Genomic DNA, 25199 nt, shown 5'->3' on the forward strand with positions numbered 1-25199 from the left:
TCTGCAAATATATTGGTTATCGGCTTTCAAATATAAAGAATTATCGGTATCGTCCATATTTTTTATATCGGTGCATCCCTACTAAAAACTATAATAGTATACTACAAATATACGAATTAAATCACCAATATTGTGCATCACTAGGTCTGTTCTTATCTAAGGGTATTGCCATCAAAAAAATATATGACAAAAATTTTAAATACTGAACTCATGCCGCAAATTTAGTAACAAATGAGGCAAGTATTAATGTGAGGGTAAATCCTTCCTTACACACAACAGCTCAGGCTGGCATTATTATTCTGTGAAGAATGGGGGTCAAACACGGCATGAGCTTTACACCTCACAAATGGCCTTCTGAAAAGACACACACAGCTGTCAGCTGTGAGGAACCGAGGGGCCGCGGGCCCCATTCACAGATTAGCTTCTGCTGGACACCTCCTGTCTGAAAGAGCTCGATACTCTCAAGAGGAGCCGCAAACTACGGGACGATCGGTTTCTCTGAAAGACGGCGGTACAGTACAGATGAGCGCTCTATTGTTTTGGAAGTGGCAGCGGGGATTTGTCCAATTGGAGGGTTTTGTATGACAGGACACTTCCCTGGGGCCCTGGCTCTTGGAGACAAAGGGAAATATTTACATGTGAATTCAGCGGTAAAGTACATTACAGACACTGAGCAGGGTTGTCTTCTCCATCACACGTGAGTTATGTTTCGGAATATCGAGTGTAAAATGAACACTGACTGATATCCCACTGAACAAAATGAGCCTGGGATGTGAGCAGAAAAGGCGAATATCGCACATTTAGTGCCTGTTGCGGCCCCCAAAAGAAGTGGAAAGAGATTTGACAAGTGGAATATAATGAAAATGACAATGAAATTGGATGCTGAAAGCTTCCCAAAAAAGCTACAATAAAAAGATGAAACCAACCGAACATGACTATATAAAAAAAAAAAAGCAAAATTTTAAGAAAGAAAATACTTGTTAAACTTGATTAATTGAAATTAAATATGTATATTTAAATAAATGTGATATATAATAATTAGGCAAATAATGCAAACAAAAGATCATAAAGAGGTATTTAGATTTTATTTGAAAATTGTATATTTATATTATATTATATTTAATTTTATACTTTGGCAGAAACTTTTAGGCGATCTGCTATTTACTGCACTGACTCAGCATCACAATTTTTGTCAGTTCATGCATTCCCTGCGAATTAAACCCATGACCTTTGTGTTGTTAGCACAATGTCTGACTGTTTTGACTCTTAGGGCCAGATTTACTAAACAGGGTAAATTAGCATGAGAGTGCCGATGGAAGTGTAAAGTTCTGCATGTGATCTACTGACCACATGCAAATGAAAGAACACAGACGCAGCCGGATCATTTCCATTATGACCAACGCAATCTACCAAGAGCAGCGCGAATTAGCGTCTGGTTTAAGACATGCTTTTTTGGGGTGTTAAATAATGGCTCAAACACCAGTAAACTGACTAGCGCAAACCTTTGTAAATCACTTTGAATGATTCATTTAAATACTCTCCTCCCATAAATTTTGTTTCTGAAAGGGAAACTCAGACAAATGCGTGCAATAACATCAGCCACAAAAATAACCCTGTCCAGGCCTTTTCAGCGCTAATTTTTGCGTGTATCCTGACAGTAGTTTTTTAACGCCAAAAGAGGGTTTGCGCTGGCGCAAGCTGTTAGTAAATCTGGTCCTTAATCTTAACTCTTGAGTCTCGAAAAAGAAAGCTGTTTTCATGTCATCTTAACAGTGCTGAAGCACTCACGGCTGTAAGTGGATGGATTTGGCAGTAGATTAACTCTTGACTCTTTACAGCCAGAGATGTGCTGGACATCAACTGTGTCCGTCCGCCGGATATAATGGCCGTCTGCCAGCGGAAACCAGAGGCACTACAGAAGGGAGATAACAGCTTTCACCCAAGTGGAAAGGATTTGTTAGTCCGCAAAATAACTTCTTATTATGATCTTCCACTCTGGTATAATGATCCCTGTGTGACTGATCATTATGTGAACTGTCAATATCAACTTCAGCACACAATTGCCTTTTACAAGCAATTAAACCATGACTTTTACACAAAATTAAAAGGCTGATAGTTAGAGAAGCTTGTTTCCACAACTGAATAAAAAATGAAAAAGGTAATTTCAACTTTTTATCTCACAATTCTGACTTTTTTTTCTCACAATTCTGACTTTTTTTCTCGCAATTCTGACTTTTTTTCTCAGAACTGCGTGATATAAACTCACAATTGCGATAAAGTCAGAATGTGAGTTAAAAAGTCGCAATTACCTTTTTTTTATTTTTTTTTATTCAGTGGCGGAAACAAGTTTCCACAGATAGTTGATCACATTTGACAAAATATTTTGAAAGCAAACATTTATTTCCCAAACACCCATTGATTAATTGTACTATAAAATGTACTATAAGAGCAGAAACGTCAATTAAAAGAAAACGTAAAATGGGTTGATTTTTATTCCACACGGTCTTTAAGCATGTTTGTTGTGTGTAGTACAAATGTATAGATGTTTGAGGGTTGTTAAATAGCGACTCTTGTGTTGAAGAGCTCTTCTGAGCAGCCAGTAACATCACGACACACAGCTGTGTTTGCTCGGCATTAAAGAGGATCTCCATCCCATCTGTCTCCTCATAAAACTAAAACAGATGCGGAAGATGGAGCTAAATGACCCAGCCTCTGAACAATTACCAACTAAAAGGGTGTGCACAACATCCATACATTATAACTTATGTGTATGTTTAGTGGATTAAAACTCAAAAATGTAACTATAAAGTACCATTGTTTTAGAGAGCAAAATACTTAAGATTCACTCCCTGAATGGCATTACTAAAGCGAGAATAAAATAGCTTCAGTGTTTGGAAACAATCAAATCAACTCCCAGTACGGACTGGGCTGTATGACCATATATAAATGCTCTATCATTTAAACTTCAAAAATGGGCTATTTATTTCACAAAATAACAGTTTAGTATTAAAAAAAGACAAATGTATTACACACACACACGCACACACACACGCACACACGCACACACTTCTTCATTCATTAGTTTATCCAAAAAGAATTACCACCATTGTTATTTAGTACCATTATTGTGGTTACCATTATTAAATGGTATATTCACAGAGTGAACCGAAGTAGTCTGTCATATCTCAAACACATCCACTCCAGCTCGGGCTGTTAGGTCATTTACAACAATCCTTTATTATATTAACTCTTTTACTAACACAGTAAAACCGTAACGCCGCACGTGCCTGTTCAAAGCATCCATGCAGAAAGACAGAGGCCGACAGCAACATAAATTGATTGTGCGACGAAGCAAATAATGAAAAAGACAGCAACCATCAAATGGCACATCCCAATTTCCCATAATGCCTTTGGACCAGTTACATCCATTTGATGCAGAGTATGTTCTACAAATTAATCTATAATCTTTACTCTACTCCAGTGTTGTTGTGATGACTGTACACATCATGGTGTCTATTTTTGGTCATAATGGTAGTACTTGGGTACCAGCATAACCCAAGCCATTACCAGAGCAGGCCTTTGCAAAAATGGCTAATTTGAAGTAAACATGCAGATGATATGAGGCAAAATTATAACTTATAAATAAGTGCAAATACGAGCTACTGAACAAGTTTAGTACGTCAGACGGCCTGTTTACACCTGGTCATTTCATGCGTTTTTACTGACCGGATAGCTATCTGATTTGTTAAAACGGTTCCATTTACACTTGCCTACATAAATGTGTCTCCGTAAAACGAATATAAATCCGATCTTCAATTCCCGTGCTATATGCAAATTTAACGGAGTTCACGTCAGCGAAAGCAACACATATGAGCTTGCATTTGATTTATCATCAGCTAGCATCAGCACTGGTAAGATCATTTAGTCTCACTACATTTAATGAAGATGATTGTTTTGAGCGTCTGCGATTTACTTTCTGTTTCATTTGCAGCTGGCTTTCAGAAAAGATACACAGCAATTCATCTGCCGTCATATCTGGATATAACATGTCATATGGCCTATAACATGCTCTTACACGGTTACACAAAAGATCTTCGGAGGGCATTTACACCTGGGGCCGTATTCACAAAGAATTTTAAGGCTAAAAGTAGCTCCTAACTGGCGAATTTAGGAGCAACTCCTAAAAATAATGGGCGTGTCACTCCTAACTTTAGGACTCCTCATTTTTTTCACTAAGAGGAATTCACGAAGCATTTTAGCCCTAAAAGTAGCACCTAAGTCTGGAACAGCTTAAAAGAAGTCGAGAGGACTCCTAACTCGATTTTTGTGGTATTTCACGTTGCGATGTTTTGAAATGCGTATGCGGCGGCTACAGGAGCTTCCAATCACGAGGGAACAATTTTGCATTGGTGCATTGGCTCGTTGCAATAACGCCACCAACAACAACCAAAACTAGGCTACTCATTGCATGTAAACTAATTGTAACGTATCATTGTGAATCAAATTAAATGTTCTTCTCTTTGCAAACGTAGGCAGAGGCATATAGTGACAGATTAATTCAATAATGTTGCAAAGATATTGCATCAATCCATATGTTTCATTAGGCTACTAGGCTATTTGTTTTGCCTTACTCTTTATTCATTTAGGCTATTTATTCAGTTATTCATCATCTTCCGTCCTTCGCACTACTTGTGTAGCACACGCATTCTCAGACCTGTCACCTGTCACTCATTATCGTAGGGGAGGTGTTTGGAATCATTCCCGCGTTACAATCATCAGCCAATCAAGGTGGTCACTTCAGTCAAGCTTGTGCATGAGTAGTGACGTCATCCATAGCAACGAAGACTCACTCTTAGTTTAGGAGTTGTCATTTTTCTTTACTAAGAGTAGGTCTGAAAGGCGTTGTGAATAACTTTTAAGAGAAAACTCCTAGCTAAAATCTTTTAGTGCGATTTAGGAGTACTCATAGTGGTGAGATAAAATGCTTTGTGAATACGGCCCCAGGTCTTTTCACGATCGGATAGCTATCCGATCAGAGAAAACGCATGAAGTGTCCAGGTGTAAACAGGCCCAGAGAAGCCTAACATATGGAACTGGTTATGTAACGCAAACGTCAAAATGTATTCGTTTACAAAACATGCACTACAGTAAAAGTATTTTGAGATCATAGTATAGTATTGTGCAAGGAACCACACAAAAATAAGTCTTTATTAATCAATAATCTGCCCCTGTAATCATAATTTGCCTTCATTTCAGCTGGAAAGTGCGTTGAATTAAATGTATTGGTCTAGAGTTTTTCCAATGGGTTGTCATTTTATAGGCAATAATGGACATCAGAAACCACTGCTGATGATGCAACAAAGTTGAGCAGATATTATGCAAATGTGAAATGATGTGAAGACCAATGGGAGTTCAGAAAGCGGAGGTCATCTGATGATAACAGTAAGATATTATAGTCAAGTACGAATGCCAATGGTTGCATTTGAAACTTATTAACTTATTCTGGAAAACAAAATCAAATGCAAATCATTAGATCAGTTTTGCAGAGGCATGTTTATTTGATATCACTCTGCTTTCACATGCATCAGGAACCAAATGTAACTTTGGACCACTGACAATACTATTGAGACTCGATTCAACATACCGCACAAAGAAAGACTAGCTTCTACTTCACACCATCTTAAGACTTAAAAAACAGCTCTATAATGTCCAATCAGACGTCTAAGTGGGTCTAAAGAGCTGCTGTTGTTGTAAGGCCATAAGTTCATGTGAAATAACGCTCATATTGGGTGGTAATCCTTCAAAATCCATTAATCTTAAAGCGTTTGGGTCACAGCTGTGAGTTTGGATCACCCCTCACCCTCGGGTCACCCAGAGATCAAAACGCACCTCCATTCAGAGAAGCAAGAAAAAACATTTATTTGAGCTCATAAATGAAGGAGTGAATTTAATTCTGTAGTACAACGTGGGACGAGTTAAGTGCCAACCAAAGGATAAGGGGTTGGTTAAAAAAAACAAAACTTAAATACAAAATCTTCTCAAAAGAGCTCTGATGTCCCTCCATAGTGTGTCTCTGTCAGACTTGTTCAGAAAACACATCTCTGATGCCCACTCCGCTCCGCTCTGTCCCAGCTTAAAACTGACAGGAGAACAGATTTACTCTGATTTAAAAGAAAGCAAAGACTCCAAAACATGATGTAGTTCGTCCTGAAAGGACGGGCCATTCGAGGAAACTTCTAAAATGTCTCTGCGCCCGCTGCCAGACAGAAACCTGAGAGAAATGTTCAAAATCACAAAAACCCTTTGCTCAGATCTAATAAAAGGTCAGCGGTGACTCATGAAACGCTTTCCAGAATGCTGCACTTTACAGATTGTGCATGAATCTTTCATGAACATTATCCAGCGGAGAATCAGTGAACTTCTGTTCTCTCCATCTAAAGAAAATGCAGATCTGCATGGAAGTCATCTGGCATAATATTAAAAATCACTCCAAAAGCAAAGTCAGTGTTGTTGGAAAACACAAAATATGCAAATCAAGCTGCATTTAATAACATTAACTGTCCGTCAAGCTCCAAAATGCCACTTCTATGATGAACAGAACTAAATGCAACTCATATTGAATGAAAATCTTGACAATATAAGTAGATGATGATTGATGAGGGATTTTTTTGTGTTTTACAACCTCTAATGACCTACATAAATTGAAAAACAAAAACTGAACAGGACAAAATAAAGTCCAGCTGTACTTTTTCTACGGAGCCCCTAAAGGGAAATGGTGGGGAAAAAATTAGATGGGAGGATAATAAGATAATAAGTCAATGCTTTTGCGTTCTCTCGCAAATGTTTTGCATTCTCCCGAGAAACCTTGCTTTCGCTCGCAAAGAACATAAAAGTTTTGCGAGGGAATGCAAAGTTTCTCAGAGGAACCCAAAACATTTGCGAGAGAACGCAAAAGCATTGACTTATTATTTTTCCTCCCATCTGATTTTTTCCCCCACCATTTCCCTTTAGGGGCTCCGTATTTTTCCCCTGAGTGAATATCCCGTTTACTTCACAAATCAGTCTCATTGAAGATTTGCCGGGAAGTAAAAACTAATTTAAATGTGCAAAACTGTCCCTAAATGTTTTATGGAAGGAATATTGATGCCTTAAACTCACTTTAAGCCCCTTAGTTAGGCGTTTCGTAACACGACTCACATATGATGTACAAAAACGATTTAGCAACAGCTCAGCGTGCCGACATTCCACATGGATCCGAAAACGAGATGTGAAAAGCCAAAACAACAAAGCTCCAAAACACAGCTTAACCAGATTAGTGGCTTTGTCAGAAAATATAGTTTCAACAACATAACTCAGAAGGCAAACAGCACATCAACAAGCCAAGCGATTTGAAGAGATATTAATATAAAAGGTGAGGGATGAGTTAAGCATTGAAGTACAATAGCTGTGAGTTCAACCTGAGCAATTTCCTAAAGTATAGTTGCATAACAGCACAAAGCACTTCAACCTCAAGTTAAAAGTGTGCCATGTAGAATAAAAATCAGGATGCTGCTTCATAATGTAAAGAGACAGGCTCCTTCTGACTCACTAATGAAGCCAGAAAGAATATGCAATTGATGCCTTGATCCCTCTTGCCACATGCCACAAGGACCTGCTCACCCTGACCAGACAGGATTCATCCGTTGTGACACGCGCTTCGGTTACACAAGCTTTTTTTGGAAAGACTAGTTTGGAAAAGAGCATTTAATCTAAGCATATGCCAGCACAGCACCTCCATTCGTAATGCAGGTCAGACAGAATACAAGCAGCGTTTACAATCAAGTTCATACATGATCTACTTCGCCAGACACAAATGTTGAGGTATAGTTCATTTAAAAAGTGATTCTACTCACTTTGGCCCTGTTTACAACTGGTATTAAGGTGCATTAATATCATAAATTGCTCAGGTTGAACTCACAGCTATTGTACTTCAATGCATAACTCATCCCTCACCTTTTATATTAATATCTCTTCAAATTGCTCGGCTTGTTGACGTGCTGTTTGCCTTCTGAGTTATGTTGTTGAAACTATATTTTCTGACAAAGCCACTAATCTGGTTAAGCTGTGTTTTGGAGCTTTGTTGTTTTGGCTTTCCAGATCTCGTTTACGGATCAAGGTGGGCTTTCGGCACGCTGGGCGGTTGCTAAAACTTTTTTGTCATATGTGAGTCGATTGGTCGATCGGATCACAAGTGGTTGACGCTAAATACCGGTGTAAACAGGGTCTAAAACATTTTCCACTTTCGACCACTTCCAGAGGTAGACGAAAACACATTCGACTGAATTTCTTTCGTGGTGTAGACGCTCATGTGGTCAAAACATGTCTGAACGGCCACAAAAGACGCCTAATCTCCGCCTACAGACTTAAATTGCACGAGCTTGTTTCATCCATTAGATCGAAAGATCTGAAAAAGCCCATATATTTTCCCGCCTATAGACCCTCCCCTCGAAGAAATCAGGACAGAAGTGGTTGAAAGTGGACAAAAGAGACAAAATCAAATACCAGGTGTAAACGGGTGTATTTCTCCCTCGTCTACTTGTGATCCGATCGACCAAAATACCAGATGTAAACAGGGCCGTTGTCATTCCATAGAATACCAAAGGAGAATTTTTAGAGAAATTTCACTCACAGTTCACTCACCACATCTGTCAAATAAAAAAAAATGGACCATACAAATATCAAAGGCGCTCATATGACTCATGCACTACCCAAGTATCTTTGTTTGAGGCACAGAACAACATTTAAAGACCTTGTTTCATAAACATATTCACCATAGTTTTCAAATATCATTCTTCATTCTGCATAATCATTGTATTAATGACATATGCAAGGGCTAATGGCATTTGCTGTCCTGGACGTCAAACCTGGAATGACTTCTAAAGACAATTTTTAACCATGGACACGAATAAGATTTCAGAGCTTTGGCGAAGAAGAAGATTGTCATATTACGGTCACTATGAACTGTTGTTGTAAAAGGATCTGCAAGAATATTCTTCAAAAAAAAAAATCCATTTCCATTTTGTAAGAAAAATAAGAGTAAGTAAATAATTTTGGGGTGAACTATTTGTTTAAGCCCTAAATGTGATGTTAACAAATTCTTCTCAGTCCGCAGGTATGCTTTAGAAAAAGTCTTGAAAACCACAAATACATGTTTAAAACAAGCTTGCTCAAGCGCACTACATTGCTAGTTGCAGCATAAATTCGTCTCAATTTGCAAGACAATTTGAGAGGCAGCAGTTCACATACTGTGAAACCAAGGAAGCAAGTGAAAACATTTTAAAAGTGGGCCACTCTTTACAAATGCAAATGGCAGTAATGATAATGAGGACTTTGGCATCACATGAGACATTAAATGGCTCTCTAAGCTCAAAGCATGATGAAGCCATCTGTCACCAGAGACTCGTCGCAGATAAATGTGCTGATAAGACAGCAGAATGGAAACACGACTCGGACGAGAACAGAAGCGGTGGTGGAGTCCAGTGACAGAGGCATGACAACCAACCGCTCCAGAGCCGCACTGCTACAGGTCGATACGCCGCTGAATGGTGCACTGTTTAAATCCCAGTCTGCTAATGAAGACTGTTTATCATGTGCATAGTAATAAAATGAATTTATTAAAATTATTTTAGAATTGTTACTTATAAAATGTGGGGCTGCAAAATTGTCAAAAAACAATGGTTATCATTCAAGATTGTGTGTGTGAAATCAATGTTTTCATGAAAAAAAAATTGTGATTCATCAATAAGTTTTGTTTAAAATTTCATTCCAAATTTATGAAAAAATGTAGGAACAACTGAAATCACACGCATGCAAAAAAATTCTAGGGGGTCTTACGGTCTAACGTGTTAAGATGAAATTTTATAAATAGGCTAAATATTTAATCTTAAACATAATTCATCAATATACTGCCCGGCCAAAAAAAAAAAGTTGCTGTTTGGGTTTAAATAGGCAAATGCTTAAGAGTTTGTTCACATTTGTAGTCCGGTTAACTTGGTTCGTTTGGTCTGGACCAAAAAAAAAAAAACCCCAAAAAACATTTAGTCCTGGTCCGCTTAGCGTTCAGATTGCCATTTTTATCACCGAACCAAAAGATGCCAAACCTAAAGGCATAGGGATAAATTCAAAACCTGATTGGTCGGCTTTTATGACGTACTGCCTATTTTGCGACGGAACATTCAAAACAATGCTGTGTTCTGGGTTAAATGCACTTGTGTTGTGCGTATCCGACATATTATGGTATTTTGACCAGCTGAGAACTCGTGGAGCGCTAATAAAATGTGTCACAACAGCGGCAGGAATCCCTCCATCACACACACAAACGAAGATCTGCTGTGAGGAGACGCGGTTCTGATGCCTGTACCGAACTGTAATGGGCAACATTGTGACTATGACGAGAAAAAAAAAAGGTATGCTTGACCATTCTGGCTTTTTTAGGGTCGCATCTTCCTGGTTTTGGTTCATTTACATGTCTTTGGTCCACGTTGAGTTCATATTTCATCAAACCGCACCAGAGTTCATTTGTAAGCGGACTGAGACTCATCTTTTCAGCGGTCTCGGTCTGCTTGTTTGGTGCACAACAGGGTTTGGTGGCAGCGTTCACACTTGTTCAAATGACCCGCACCAACAGAGCAATCGCACCAGAGTTCGTTTTAATCCAACCAAACATGCCAAGTGTGAACACACCCAAGAGTCTATGATTGGATCATTATTGCAGTGATTATTATGTTTCTAGCATGTTATATGTTTGGCAACAGTTCTTCTAACCCTAACTGATGGAGTGTGTAGCTTTTCATTTCTTCAACAACCGTGTAGGAAGACACATCATGGCCATATTCCAGGAGGACAATGTCAAGATTCATCAGGCTCAAACTGTGAAAGAATTGTTGGGAGGAGCATGAAGAATCATTTTCACTCACGAATCGGCACCTCTGAGACCAGACCTTAAATTCATTGAAAGTCTTTGGGATGTGCTTGAGGAGACTTTACCTGTAATCTGGATCTGTATTACAGGTGTTTATTGCATTTGAACTTGTTTTGAGGATGGCACATTTGGAATTGCTCGAGGATCTTGCTTATTGCTCTATCTTTTTAGGCGAGAACACGTCTTTAGAAAGCTCCTAGTTTGCTGAGAGTGACGAAAGAAAAGAGTGTGCAAAAAAGGCCTTATATGGACATGGTTTGGGTCTGTTTTATGCAAATTACTGACCTCGGGCACGCAGTCGCTCATTTAGAAAACTCCATCGTTAATGTTCGAACAAGGTTTAGAACAAATTCATGTGTGAATGCACAAGTTATCGTGAGAAGTTCTCCTATGTATATAAATACGAAAAATTCACAAATTTTTTTTGTGAACGAGACCCATTTTCTCAATCAGTATTTTTGTCTTGTTTTCCAGTAAAAACATCAAAATTGTATACAATAAAAAGTCTAGCCTGCGAAGAACATATCTTGAATTAAGTTTAAGTTTTTTATTGCTATAAGCATGGATATCTAGCCTGGCTAACGTCAGACCTCTTTCTCATTGAGATGTGGTCTGGGAACCACATGTTCATTTTCTCGTATTTGAGGCATGGTTTACGAATGCCCAGAGCCGTTTATTGGGCGCTACGAATGTCTATCAAATGCGCTTGCACGTAGCTCATAGCCAATCGTTTCAATCATACCAGATGACGTATGTAGAGCGACATAAATTCGACGAGGAAGAAGACGAAATAAACTTGCGTTCTAAACTACTTAGAACACTATCTAAGGCTGCATCGAAAGGTAACTTCGCGTCTGATGCCATGTTGGATCCGTAGATATAAACAAACTGCTTCGGTGCGTCGTCTTGCTGCTCCCTCCCCGTTCTGTGATTGGTTCCCTTTTTGAGGGGAAAATCTGGTCCATGGTATCCAGGCTGCTTAGCAGCGTGAATAAAATCGCGCTGCGTGCAAGGCAGCATGGGGAAACCCAGGCTAATGGATATCATTAAATTGTTAGAATTATGTAAAAACAAGAAAAAACTACTTCCTAAAAGTAAAAAAAAATTAAATAATTAGGAATAAATTTTATGAAAACAAATGTTAATATGCTATTTTCATTTTACAGTATACATCTAGTTAAGGATGTCTATTTTTACTTTATTTGGAAAACAAGCCAAATAAACTGTGAATGTTTGAAATGATCAAACATTGTAAGCATTTGTTTGCGCTTTATACAGTATAATCCACACTGCACAATAAAATCATTTGAATGAAACATCACTTCTATAAATGCAAATCTGAATCAGCATAGTGCAATTACCTGAGGAAATGTTTCTAAAAGCTTAAACGTGCATTGCATTAGCCTCCCTATTATTTAAAAGCTCTTAACCATCAGATGATGTTAACTGTACAGTAAATAACTCTTTTAATAGCATTCGGTGTAGATAATGGATTACAGTCCTTGCTCTCTGGGTTATCGATTAGAGCGGAGACTCGCCTGCTCTCAAAGCCCTGGAGTGCACTAATGAATAACGACTTCAATTAAGGTTGTCTAATAATCCAACGTCTCCGGCTGGATAAAATCATCCGTCTTGGGAAGCATCAAGCATGCCACAACATGGAACTGCAATACTACACTTGACCAACAAGACGTTAGAAATAAGATTATGATTACTCAGCAGTTTGATTAACAACATTTCCCAAGCATGTCAAAGTACATGACACACACTTATGTATCATATTACATACTGCTCTTTTCTTTGGATTGAGATCAACCTATACATGCAATTTATCCACCCAAGACAATGTGATACCTAGTAACTATACCATGTTCACTGTGCTACCACTCCAAGCAACAATATTTTGACTTTTTGAGATTTTAAGCATGGGTCAAAAAGCATAATTGGGTATTCAGCCTAGAGTCGGCCAAATGTTTAAGCGAATCTGGAGTAGGCTAAATATTATAAGGTAATTCAGCATTTCAGTTCAGAAATTGTGTGTACATCCTATTTGCTATCATTAAATTTGCTTGATGCTTTTCAACCATTGAAAGAAAATATAATATAATACATATAAAATATAATAATAGATGACATTTACAAGGCCTTTTTCAGACACAACTTCCCTTGGACGTTTATTACCCCAAAAACGAGACTAAACACACACACACACAAGGTGGGTAAATTTCAAGCCAACAGGTAACCTTTCAAGGAAGGAATAAAATGTCAGCATCTCTGCTGCAAAACAAAGAGATTGTGCAAACATTTTCAGGTGATGTGACAGAACAATAATGACGTAAAGGTTAGCACTCACTTTGTACGAGTAGGGCATTTTGCTCAGGTCTATTCCATCCTTCACCAGCTTATCCCTTATCATTATCTTCAGCTTGAGTTTAGGATACACCACCGGCTCCTTGTGGTTCTCTAGTGCTTTGGTTTCATTGGAGAGGCCAATCCTGGGACTGTCCCAGGTAGAATTGACCCATGACTTGGTGCATTTCTGTTTGCACTCACTAATTTGAGGCGTGTTCGGGTATGTGCCATGTGGAAGGGGTTCCAGTGTGAAATACAGTCCTGGTGCCACCTTCTTGTCCTCATCTCGGAGTCTCTCCACGGCCCGGAGGAGCTTTTCCCGGTGGTGTGGTGTGATGACACCGATGGCATCCAGGTCAGGGTCTCCTATCTGTTTGCACACCTCCAGGTCATCATACCCATTATCAATAAAGGACTCCACATACTGACACAGCTGGAGGGTTTTCAGCCACTCATAGACGATAGTGGGTCCGTTGCTCATCATTCCCAAATCACTGGACATTCCCAAAGTCCATGTGATACATTCTTCACATCTTCAGTGCTGTATGTCAATCCATCATTAGTAAACAAGACTTTCCAGTGCTGAATTCACGATCAAAAGGCAGAAAAAAACGATTACATTCCCACAAACAGATGAAGAAATACTAAATCTCATATGCATCAATGTAAACAAAGTTTAAAGTGCATCAAATTTACCTCAATACCTTGATAACTTGCCCTGTCATATCGGACATGAAATGAATACAAGGTTTGGCATACGAAAATGGTTAAAATCCCGTCGTAAAAGTGTATATTTCATAACATATCCGATCTTCTTGGAGTCTCACAGCTTGTAAGTTGGAGATGGACGCTTGTTTCCTTTCAGCAGATTCACTTTGGACCTCAGAGCATCAGATCATCACTGTCTGAAACGGCGTTCGTGTCCAGTGTCAGTGAGAGTCGCTTTCTTCCGCGCGTCGGTTTATTTTCCATTGATCGGATCCTTAAATAAACATAGAAAAAGGAAAACAAAGGAGATGCAGCTGCCGCTGAGCACCGTTCCAGGCTGACTGAGAGAGTTTAAGCAATTCAACGGAGCGCTAGACGCCAAATTGAAGTTTCCCTCCCCTTGATGCGCCTTCCCTCTGGTTGATTTTGGATCCCCCTGCAGGCCGTATGAGGAACTGCAGCGCTAATTAGACCGTCAGTCCAACGGAGGAGGTCAAAGTGCTCTACATTACTTATTGTTTAATGGCTGACAAAAAAAAAAAAAAAAAAAAAAAAAACAATTTAAAAAGCCAGTTTTTATTAACAGAGCATTATCAGTTGCCCAATAAAGAACACACAGGCAGATTTTGACAGTTTTATCTGAAATTTTATACACACATTTTATTGTTTAAATAGGCCTAGGCTATTAGTAGCTATTTTGTTTTACTGAGATAAGTAAAAAATAAGAGTCATGGTAGCAATTTGAGTTGGAACAAAAGGAGTTTGTTAATTTTTATGTTAAATCAATGACTAATTGCTATAAAATATCAGCTTTAGTGCATTTCTAAGACTTGAAATAATGGGTAAGGCAACACTGAAACTGACTGTCAATAATGTCATTATTCGCATCTAACATAAAGGTTTGTGTTTTTTATGGGTGTGTGTACAAATATGTGTGTGTGTGTGTATATATATATATATATATATATATATATGTGTGTGTGTGTGTGTGTGTGTGTGTGTGTGTATTATATAAACAATCTTTTGTGTTAGATGCAAATAATCACAATATAAGTTTCTATTCAGATTATACGTTTATTTCTTATATTTATTTTAAGGGGTAAAATATATGTGTAAATCAACTAGAGTTGAGAGACTGTGACATCTAGTGGCCAGATTATGCAAAATGAAGTGTGGAATCAAAACGGCTGGAAATAAATCTTTCTGTTACATTTATTTTCCATTGCACAGTTATGTCTATAAACATGTTTCCTAAATTGTTGGGTGGCAGCAGATTAAGACAAACATTCATGTGAAAGTCTGATTAATAAAACTGTACAAGAAGTCGGCTATGATGAGAGAACCTACAACCTCACGGAGAATCAAACCCGAGAACTCCTAGAAGAACCGAGCCTTATCAAGGACAGTGCTTCAGGAGGTCAGCTAGGCATGTTCAAATGATGTTCATGGAAACTCAAAGAACAATGCTGTGAGTATTCTCGCCTTCATAATAACCAACAGAAGAGAGGAAATATATCTCACTAGCAGGACTAAAGAAAAAAAAAGCCAAAATATAATGTATATGGATGTTTCAAGTTTGTAAACACGATATCATGCTGCCTTTTGTGCAAGAGAAATCAGAGGACAGACAGTATACAGAGATGGCCAGTGATTTCAGATTCTTAAGGTCGTCTTTCCTTCCTTGAGCAGATGACTCACCATAAAAAGGTTTCATGTTTGATTCAGTTAGAATATATACATAACCAGTTTATTAAGTATCTTAAAATGTGCCCTTTCATTCCAAATAATAGAAAAAAAGTAATCATTTGTAAATATCTGAAATGATATCATTAAACTGGCAATGAGGACAAATCTGAGAGTGTGAGCCACCTCATTTACACTTAGCATCTGTCTTAGTTTGGTCCTTCTTGAAGAAAACAGAGAACAAAACCAACTACAAAAATATTAATAATAAAATGACTCATCATTATAATATTAAACATGTAGTGCAAGACCACACAACCGCTCATAGCAAAGAAAAATATATGAAGCAAGCTGGATTAGATTTTCAGTTGGTCAACATTTAAAATGGCTATTTTGGTAGATATTTACACAAACACCATGGCAACAGAAGGAGTGGTTTGCCATATATGTGTGTGTGTGTGTGTGTGTGTGTGTCATGACACTTATGTTTTAAATTATAAGGAACATGAGAAAAACTTCCACAGCAAAGCAACTCTTTTTGGTCTAGTCAGATCACTTTGCGTCGCCAGCACTCTCAAGTTTGTCTTCAGAAGTATTCATATTTACAACATTTGGCAGCAATGTGACAAACAAAACAAAACAGAAGGAAAACAACAAGCGTCGACAGATTTGACGGACGCCCCGAATTCAACACAAATAGCAGCAATTTCTTGCACCTCATAAATAAGAAAACACACTTAAAGAAAACATATGCTTTCAAATATATTGTATCTTTAGTTTATATATAAACGTGAGCATACACATACTCTTGCACACATGTATGTTCACGAACACACACGTATACGCACACGAGTCGAGGTTAGCATATATTCATGGGTCGCAAAGCAAAGGCAGAAGGTAACCCCCTCTCGACGACACGTGTCCGAGGGGTGCTGCTGATCGAGAGTATGAGTTGCATTGAACATTTAGTGGTCACTTCCACTGCAGCAACAAACACAGAGATAGATATATTCACCTCTCTGTGAGGATGACAAACTCATGCATTTAGTCCATCCAAAAGGCTTCTTAGAAAATACACGGAGAAAATCCATTCGTCGTGTACTTCGGGTGAGGAGGTCACCCGGTGCTGTACTGAGTCCCCCATAAGCCGCGAGATTCCTTCCTTGCATCGTGGGAAATGGGGAAGAGGAACCTGTTTTGCATATGAAGATTCAGTACTCTCGTCCGTAGGAGGGTTTCTGACATGTCAATCATCACAAGGCACATAATTCGAGATCATGCCTCACACTTCCCAACTCTCGCTCGCGTTCCCTCCTTTAGAACAAAAATAATTGATGCTCTTCGGATCTCTGTCTGTATATAACCAGCAAACATTCAGCAGTTATTCACACAGGTGTAAACGGTTGAGAGCATGTCGGGGTCACATTTCACCACCAACAATCGGAAAAATCCTAAATTAGACTTTGTTTACAGAAAACGAAGCCTTTTTTTTGCACATTTTTATGACAATTAGCCACATTTTTATTCTGTAGAGCAAAAAAAGGTTTAAAAAAAAGTATTTAAATGAAATATTTATGCATCATTTGTACTGTTAAATTTTGTTTATGCGAAACATTTTGTCTTTTTTAATTCTGGGGTGAAATATGAGCCAGACATGTTTCTGTGAGATTCACCTATGCGTTCTTTACATCTTTATACATTTAAAATGAACATTGTTCTCCAGTGTCAGCGCAGCGTATAGTGTACATCAAAGTCAGAGCTCTTCCCTAAAAGCTCTTTTGAGACCTGATCAGTGTAAACCGATACGTCCTTTAGACGAAAGAACCAACAATATGATGCATGATCAGATCAGCTTCACTGCCCGGGCCTGTCTGCAATTTCATATGGCAAAATAATCACATGATATGTGGTAAATACAGCAACTTCCAGCCCTTTAGAGGTGAAATTAAATGGTACTTCATCACACCTTATGTAAGACAATCCGGCCTTTTCCATAGCTAACATGATTACTGAGTGAATCTGATGAAATTTAGGTTACGTTTCACCCTAAAATCAAAATGAACAAGAAATGTTTTGCTTAAAGAACACACCTGCCTCCTAAATACAGCATTTCCTTTATGCAAAATATTGATTCTTCATATTGAAATTTTCATGAGATTCGCTCTAATTCGTAAAAACAAGAAAAAGCACTAATTTCCTAAATGAAATCACTAGACATGCAATCTTTTCTTGCTCTAGTGACAGATTATCAGAAGCATTAAGCTTGGCAATGCAGACATTAGACCTCCTTCTGTCAGCTGTGTGTCCCTCTGACCCGTTTCATTCACACAATCCTTTTTTGTAGTTTCTTTGCAGATAGAATGGCAGTGAAAATGACAGCGTGGCGGATGAAGGTATGAGACAGGGGGCAGCACCAGTGACGGACCCCCTCTCCCAACTCCAAGACAAGATACACGGAGAGGAAAACTCAACTGCCACCGAGAAGAGAAGGAAATCCCGCCCTGATGCGTTTCGCCTGTCCCATTCCTTCCCCTCCTGTCTCCTCTTGTCTTTCCGCAGCTCCTCAGCTCGAGGCAATGCCGCGTGACGAGAGTGGCAGTCTCTGGACATCACAGAGAGAGAGAGAGAGAGAGCGAGAGAGAGAGAGAGAGAGAGAGAGAGAGAAAGAGAGATACAGGAAGAGAAAGAAGAAACGGAGGAGAGATGATGGATCTGCTGTCTTCACAGGAAGGTCCGCTGACTCCCTGCAGGGACCTCAGAGCTGGTACCATTTCTTGTCCTTGTATTTCAGCATTATCTGGTGAAGAAAGACAGATGGTTTACCCTCAGTGAAACAAATTATCCAACACAAATATCGTTTGGCATCTCAAAACCTAGTGCCTACCTACTACTGCCAACCAACCTACTCAATATCAACACAACGAAAGCAAATATCAGTCCCGGCAGGAGCTTTTCAGATTTTTGTGGCCTAAAATGTCTGAATTTGCTGCCGCTTTTTTTAAAAAATTGTGGTGATACTGTATCTGCAGCATTTCTGTGTTTCTTGCTTTGCAGTGAAAACCCACCAATGATCATGATGTATTTAGTTTCAGTGACAGTGAGAGTACAATTACATGTTAACACTTAATTATAGGGGTGTAAATCGGACAGTTCATCACGATACGATACGATATCGATTCTCTCAGCCAGCGATACGATATTTGCCGATACCTCAAAAAATTCTGCGATACGATTCGATTCAGGGCTATATCGATCGATTAATCGATATTTAGATATTATGTTCACACAACCAGTTACGTTTTTATTAACTCACACATTTTTTTTGTGATATATATAACATGAACGTTTAATTAAACTCTTTGAAAATTACACACCCTCTCCTAATTGGGACATTTACAACAGAAGAGGTCATTTGCAAGTAAACAACTTTCTTGTTCATTCAATAAATGCCTTATTGAGCATTCCAAATTATATCAATTAAACTCCAGCTGGGTTGTTTTGATTATTAATAATAATAATAATAATAACTTTAAAAAAAACGGGTAAATTACTAAATTAAAGTTAATTTTAAAGTATGTTTTTATATATTAAAAATTAGTTTTTTAGCAGAGCAGATACATTCACATTTCATGTTTCTGAGTTAAACAAAACCAAGTAATTGCTATGATAAAGTTAATTACTCAAATTGTGGTTCTGGTCTCACATGCATTAATTACATATATAATTAAAATTGAAATCTTTTTAAAATAACAAAAACTATAACAAAAATGTATTTGAAAGACAAATGCCTTCCAAAGACATAGCAATACATGGTTCAATGACTCACTGCGTGACAATTAAAATAATGTGTTTTTCAGGGGTTGATTGCAATCCTGAGTAAACACTCCTTAAAATATAAATGATTTCTGTAAATCCAGTGGTCAAATGCTGTGTGGTCCATGTAATTATAGCCACCTGACTAGTGGCTGGTCTAATATAAGCAATAGGCTTTTTATTTTTTTAGAAAGGAACATTTAAAACATAAAAAAGAGGAATTAGGGAGAAACAATAAATACATTATGAATGATTTACTGCCATTGTGTGAATGAAATGTAATCATGTAATCAATGAAAAAGTAACTTTTTTATTGATTACATGATTACATTTCATTCACACAATGGCAGTAAATCATTCATAATGTATTTATTGTAGTCAGAATTCTATGGACTTTGTCCACAATGCAATGTGTAACAGGCTGGACATTTTAAACCAATAAAGCCCAATACTAGCTAGGAAAGAACAACATGCTAGCAGAAGATTAACATTTAGGAAGAATTTTAATAGATATATAAAAATCTATTTAAAAAAAATCAACATTTTCATGTCCATATATCCATGCTCAAGTTTGAGGGACATAAACTAATTGAATGATTTTACACATTAAAAAAATATTGTATTTTATGTCAAAGAGAAATGTATATAATATGTAAATTTATATACTAATACTTAAATTTAATAAATACTAATACTTACTAATTGCTAATTTATAAATATATACAGTACCTTTCAAAACTTTTATTTCAAAGTGAAGTTGAGAAAACATGACTGTGAACATGGGAATTTGCCTTTGAATTTGTAAAAATATTAAATCAATGATTCTTAAGTACTAGTCATTATGACTTTTTGTTATTAGGGGTACATCTATGCATAAATAAACCATGTTGCATGAAAGTTGATTGACATTTTATGTAAAATATTGCAGTACTATTTAATGGGGATATAAACTCCACCAAACTGCAGGAAGGACCCAGCTGTGTCTCTCTTGCAGATTTTGGAAGGCAACAGGTTTAAATGGCAATAGGCAAGTGTATGTCGTGAAGAATGATTGGGAGATATCATTCAATATTAAATATTACCCTATCTGTCGCTCAAATGAGCCTTGTGACAGAAATGTTCTTTCCTTTTAAAACACTTTGCAAACCACAGTTCACTGCAATGCAGTGGCAGGACACTTGAACGTGTACAGTTTTTTTTTTTTTTTTTAGCTAATATTGCTTTCCCCCCTTTCAGGTTAGCATTTTTTTGCAGAACAATTGCGGAAACAAGAAAAAAAATGCAAGCTTGCTTGATTTTGCATGAAATTTGCATGTTGAAACGCAAGTGATCATCTCACATCATGTGCGTGTTTGGAGAAGGAGTCTGCGCTGGACATCATGGCTGCTGTCCTCTCCTCCAGCTCGCCTAGTTTCTGCCCTCTCTCATCCAGAGCTATCCTCGCCCGTGCCAACTCTCCCACCACACCTGACGCCGCCCCCTTCATGCCCTCCATGCCACCTGGACCTGGGATGTGCTGCGCCAGACTGCGTGAAGCCTTCCCAGCAGTCACCTCTCCAACTGTAGACCAGAACAAAACGAGAGATCTTGAAACTAGGCACATTTCTGACCGTATCAGTTTTAAAGTATGAAAAGACACACCTAAAATGAATATTTGCCAAAGTAGGGTTTTTATAACAACAATGCTGAAATTGTTATTATAAATTGTTCTTTATTTGTCACATACATATGATGTAATGTAGTGAAATGTGTTTCTTAGTTCCTCATCCCAGAAATAGAACCAACAAGGAATTATGGACATACACGCAAAATAAAAAATATAATATAGAACAAATGAAATATAATAAAATATCAAGAAATGTGTGAATAAAATAGAAAAATTAATATAGGATATAGTAGGGGAAAGAATACATGAGAATAAAAAAATTCTGCATTACATTAATGAGAATTTGGAGTGAAATCTACGGAAGCCCTGAAACGCAACGTAAAAAAATAAATTAAAAGAAATCTAGTATTTCGAGATTAAAGTCGAAATATTAGATTTTTTTTTTTTTTTATGGATTTTTTTTTTTTTTTTTTACGAAATAAACAATAAAGTCGAAATATTTCGAGATTAAAGTCGAAACATTTTGAGAATAAAGCCGAAATATTTACTTTTTACTTTTATCTGGGCTTTCAACAAAAAGAAAATTCGACAGGTGCCAATCTACCAACATGCATTACCATGGCGTTGCCTATAGACGAGCACACACACTCCGCCGGAGTAGGTTCACAATCTGGTCGAAACTTTCTGTGGCAGTGTTTTTGACGTGTTTTCGTGCTCGTCTATAATAGGCAACACTATCTGGGTCGAGAACACTTAAATGTAACCGCACTGTCTCCCTCTTCACCGTAAATACACTCTGGATACATTTTAAGTGCATCATTCAGTATCCAATCATTTGGCCGGATCCTGTGATTTCCTCAAATATAATAACCACTGGTGGTGGTTGAGGAGAGATTCCCTGAAATGATTGTAAAGCGCTTTTAAGTGTAGGCCTACAGTAGACATATGAAAGCGCTATATAAATGCATCATTCATGCATTCATTCATTCATTCATAAATCTGGATATCTTGATCCAGTCTGAAAAGTGTTTTCGCCTTGTATGCTAAAGTCTATTCCGGCGCAGTATATTTTATAACGTCCTATAGCCTAATGCCATGTTGGTAGACCTGTAGATTTTCCTTTTGTTGAAAGCCCAGATAAAAGTAAAAATCTATCATTTTGTGTAGATCCAGTTTACACACACACACACACACACACACACACACACACACACACACACACACACACACACACACACACACACACACACACACACACACACACACGCATGAATGCCTGTCTGGCAATGTGAAATAACGGCAAGAACACGCGCAACTTCTACGGAAGACTTTATTCTCGAAATGTTTCGACTTTATTCTCGAAATATTTCGACTTTATTCTCGAAATATTTCGGCTTTATTCTCGAAAAAAATTTCGGCTTTATTCTCGAAAAAAATTTCGGCTTTATTCTCGAAATATTTCGGCTTTATTCTTGAAATATTTCGGCTTTATTCTCGAAATATTTCGGCTTTATTCTCGAAATATTTTGGCTTTATTCTCAAAATATTTTGGCTTTATTCTCGAAATATTTCGACTTTATTCTCGAAATATTTCGGCTTTATTCTCGAAATATTTCGGCTTTATTCTCGAAATATTTCGGCTTTATTCTCAAAATATTTCGACTTTAATCTCAAAATGCTAGATTTTTTTTTTTTTTTCGTTGCGGTTCAGGGCTTCTGTAGAAATCTGCTTAATTGCCATGAAAATAATGTCCCAATTAAAAAAAAATGTAAAATCTTATTGTGCCTAAAAACACAATCCTAAAAAAGGATTCATTTGATTTTGGGAAGAAATATGGCTGGACATCTTTTTGTGAGATTCATTATATTGTACACTCTTAAAAAAGGTTTTATTTTTTTGTTGCCATCAATAGGTCCTTTCACACAATAAATATGGCAAATTATCATAATATTACCAGATTGTCACTTTTCAGGTAAATACACAATTGAGCTGTTCACACAAGCAACAGTGTTCTGTCTTTTTACCATTAAGATACAATTCACACATCAGAACCGAAATTCTGGTAAACTGTTTGATGTCAATCAATAGAAATGACCTTTAAATGCTGCACAGTTTTCTTCATCTGCAAAATGAGAAGCGCTTTAGATTCACAGTCCAATCTGACATTTTCTGACTTCTGAATGACAGGCGTAAGGGGCTGATCGTACAGAACATGATTTTGTTTTGTCTGTGTTTGGAGCGACTGATCCTCACAAACTTCTACAAGTAAGCTTCCTCGGCGAACATCCGTTATGAAACAGATTCATTTGATTAATTTTGACAACTACGCACATATATTAAACTGTTCATGCAGAAATACGCTGTTATAGCTATCAGTGAGCCGAGAGCACACATACACGGTTTGTTTGCGGACTCACACATGCCTGGTGTGATGTCATCTTTACCTGCATTACAATCATCATCCATCAACACTTTATTAGCGACACTGGTTTTCATTATCCAACTGAGAGATGTAATTTGCGTATCCTAAATTCATGAAGTGGTTGGATGTTTTGAACCGCAGTTCAGTCTGTATTTCTCACAGCGCAATGAGAAATGGCTTGGGCTGCTCCAAAACAAACACAGAAGATGTACAAGAGAGGTGGTGCTTTGTTAATTTTTTTATTTAATGTATTAATAATAAAAATAATGAATTATATTCATATATTTAAATTAATTTTAAGTTATCTCACGGCCCCCCTGGAGGATCACTGAGCCCCCCGGTTGAGAACCACTGTTTTAGATGTCTACATATTCAACAAGAAGCTCATTAGCTTAATCAGGTGTTTTAATTAGTGAGATATCTAAAACGTGTTTAAGTGTACTGTACATTGAAATGTTTTAAAAGTTTGATTGAAAATGGACATGGATATTGGACAAAATGATTATCAACAATCAGAATTTTTACTATAGAGCGCTTCTTCTATTTAATGATTTAAGAAACATTGATAGCATATTGTGCGTGTAAATGACAGATTGATACTTACACAGGTCCTCTCTATCCAAGGACTGAGCGCCGCCTCCAAATAATCCCTTGAAGAACCCTCTGTTCGGAGCCTCTGGCGTCTCCACCGGGGTAAACAGCTCTCCAAGCATCTCCTGCAAAAATGAGCACCTCAAAATAAATGGATATGAAGACTGATGTAATACACCCTATGTCTGAGTCTTTAAGGCACTGCAAATAAAACCACCGCTTTGGTTCCTGGAAGTATTTTTCAATAAAGACAAGCCAATGAACCGCTCCAAGATTAATCACATTTCAAACTCTGATTACAAGCAAAAAAAGCTTTTGAAAAATTAGAAATAATACAGACAGACTTTATATATATATATACAATCTTTATGAAGGAATTTGGCTATCCTTTTTAGAGCATACAACATTTTTGTCTCCATTAACTGATTGACTGTTAATTTAATTATTCTTGTCTTATTATTGTCTTATTATTGTATTGCTGTGGGGTTTTGTTTGTTTGTTTGTTTATTTGATTGATTGTTCTTATGAAAAGTCAATAAATAAATCATTAATAACACAATGGTAAAACTATTTACCTACAGCCATTAATTATAAATAATATTATTATATGTCATTACAAAAAAACACAGAACAACCTATTTCATGGAAACATCAACGTCTTTGGTAATCTGTGTGAAGATCATCATTTTTGAGCAAAATAACTGTGATCAGTTTAACCATAATCATGCAGCCATAGCCTGAATTAAAAGGTTTATATGTTGTCGCTAAAAATCACTTTCTATGTATACAATGAATGGGACTTTAATAGGGTATACAACATCCTGCACACATAAAACAATAATGGGCACATTCTGACCTGCAGGTTATCACAGGTTTCCTGGCTATAGGTGATTCTTTGGATCTCAGTGGGCGATGTGAGGTACAGGGCCTGGCCTTGGTTTGAGAAACAGAAGGTTCTGGCTATCCTCATGTCCGTCAGAGGAAGGTAGTTCACATCCAGCAGTGGCCGCAGGCTGGGCAAACTGAAAACAAATGGTTTACAGGTTTAGGAAGAAAAAACAAA

At 37.5% G+C, this 25199-nt stretch overlaps 2 protein-coding genes across 6 annotated transcripts in view; both read right to left on the bottom strand.

Annotated features, from left to right (window-relative positions):
• sash1b (SAM and SH3 domain containing 1b) overlaps window positions 1-13886 on the bottom strand; it is a 106480-nt gene extending 92594 nt beyond the window's left edge. Inside the window, exon 1 of the mRNA XM_079852435.1 lies at window positions 13314-13886. Coding sequence (XP_079708561.1) covers window positions 13314-13814 — 501 coding nt within the window. The 5' untranslated portion in view covers window positions 13815-13886. The remainder of the gene's footprint in view (window positions 1-13313) is intronic.
• Window positions 13887-18226: 4340 nt separating this feature from the next.
• stxbp5b (syntaxin binding protein 5b (tomosyn)) overlaps window positions 18227-25199 on the bottom strand; it is a 44871-nt gene continuing 37898 nt past the window's right edge. For all 5 annotated transcript variants that reach the window (XM_079852836.1, XM_079852835.1, XM_079852833.1 and 2 more), the window contains 4 exons: window positions 24993-25158; window positions 24150-24261; window positions 20856-21076; window positions 18227-18500 (listed from right to left, as the gene is read on the bottom strand). In XM_079852836.1, the coding sequence (XP_079708962.1) occupies window positions 18459-18500; window positions 20856-21076; window positions 24150-24261; window positions 24993-25158 (541 nt within the window). In that variant the 3' untranslated portion in view covers window positions 18227-18458. The remainder of the gene's footprint in view (window positions 18501-20855; window positions 21077-24149; window positions 24262-24992; window positions 25159-25199) is intronic.

This window comes from Squalius cephalus, assembly GCF_949319135.1.
Source record: "Squalius cephalus genome assembly, chromosome: 20".
Taxonomy (NCBI): Eukaryota; Metazoa; Chordata; class Actinopteri; order Cypriniformes; family Leuciscidae; genus Squalius; species Squalius cephalus.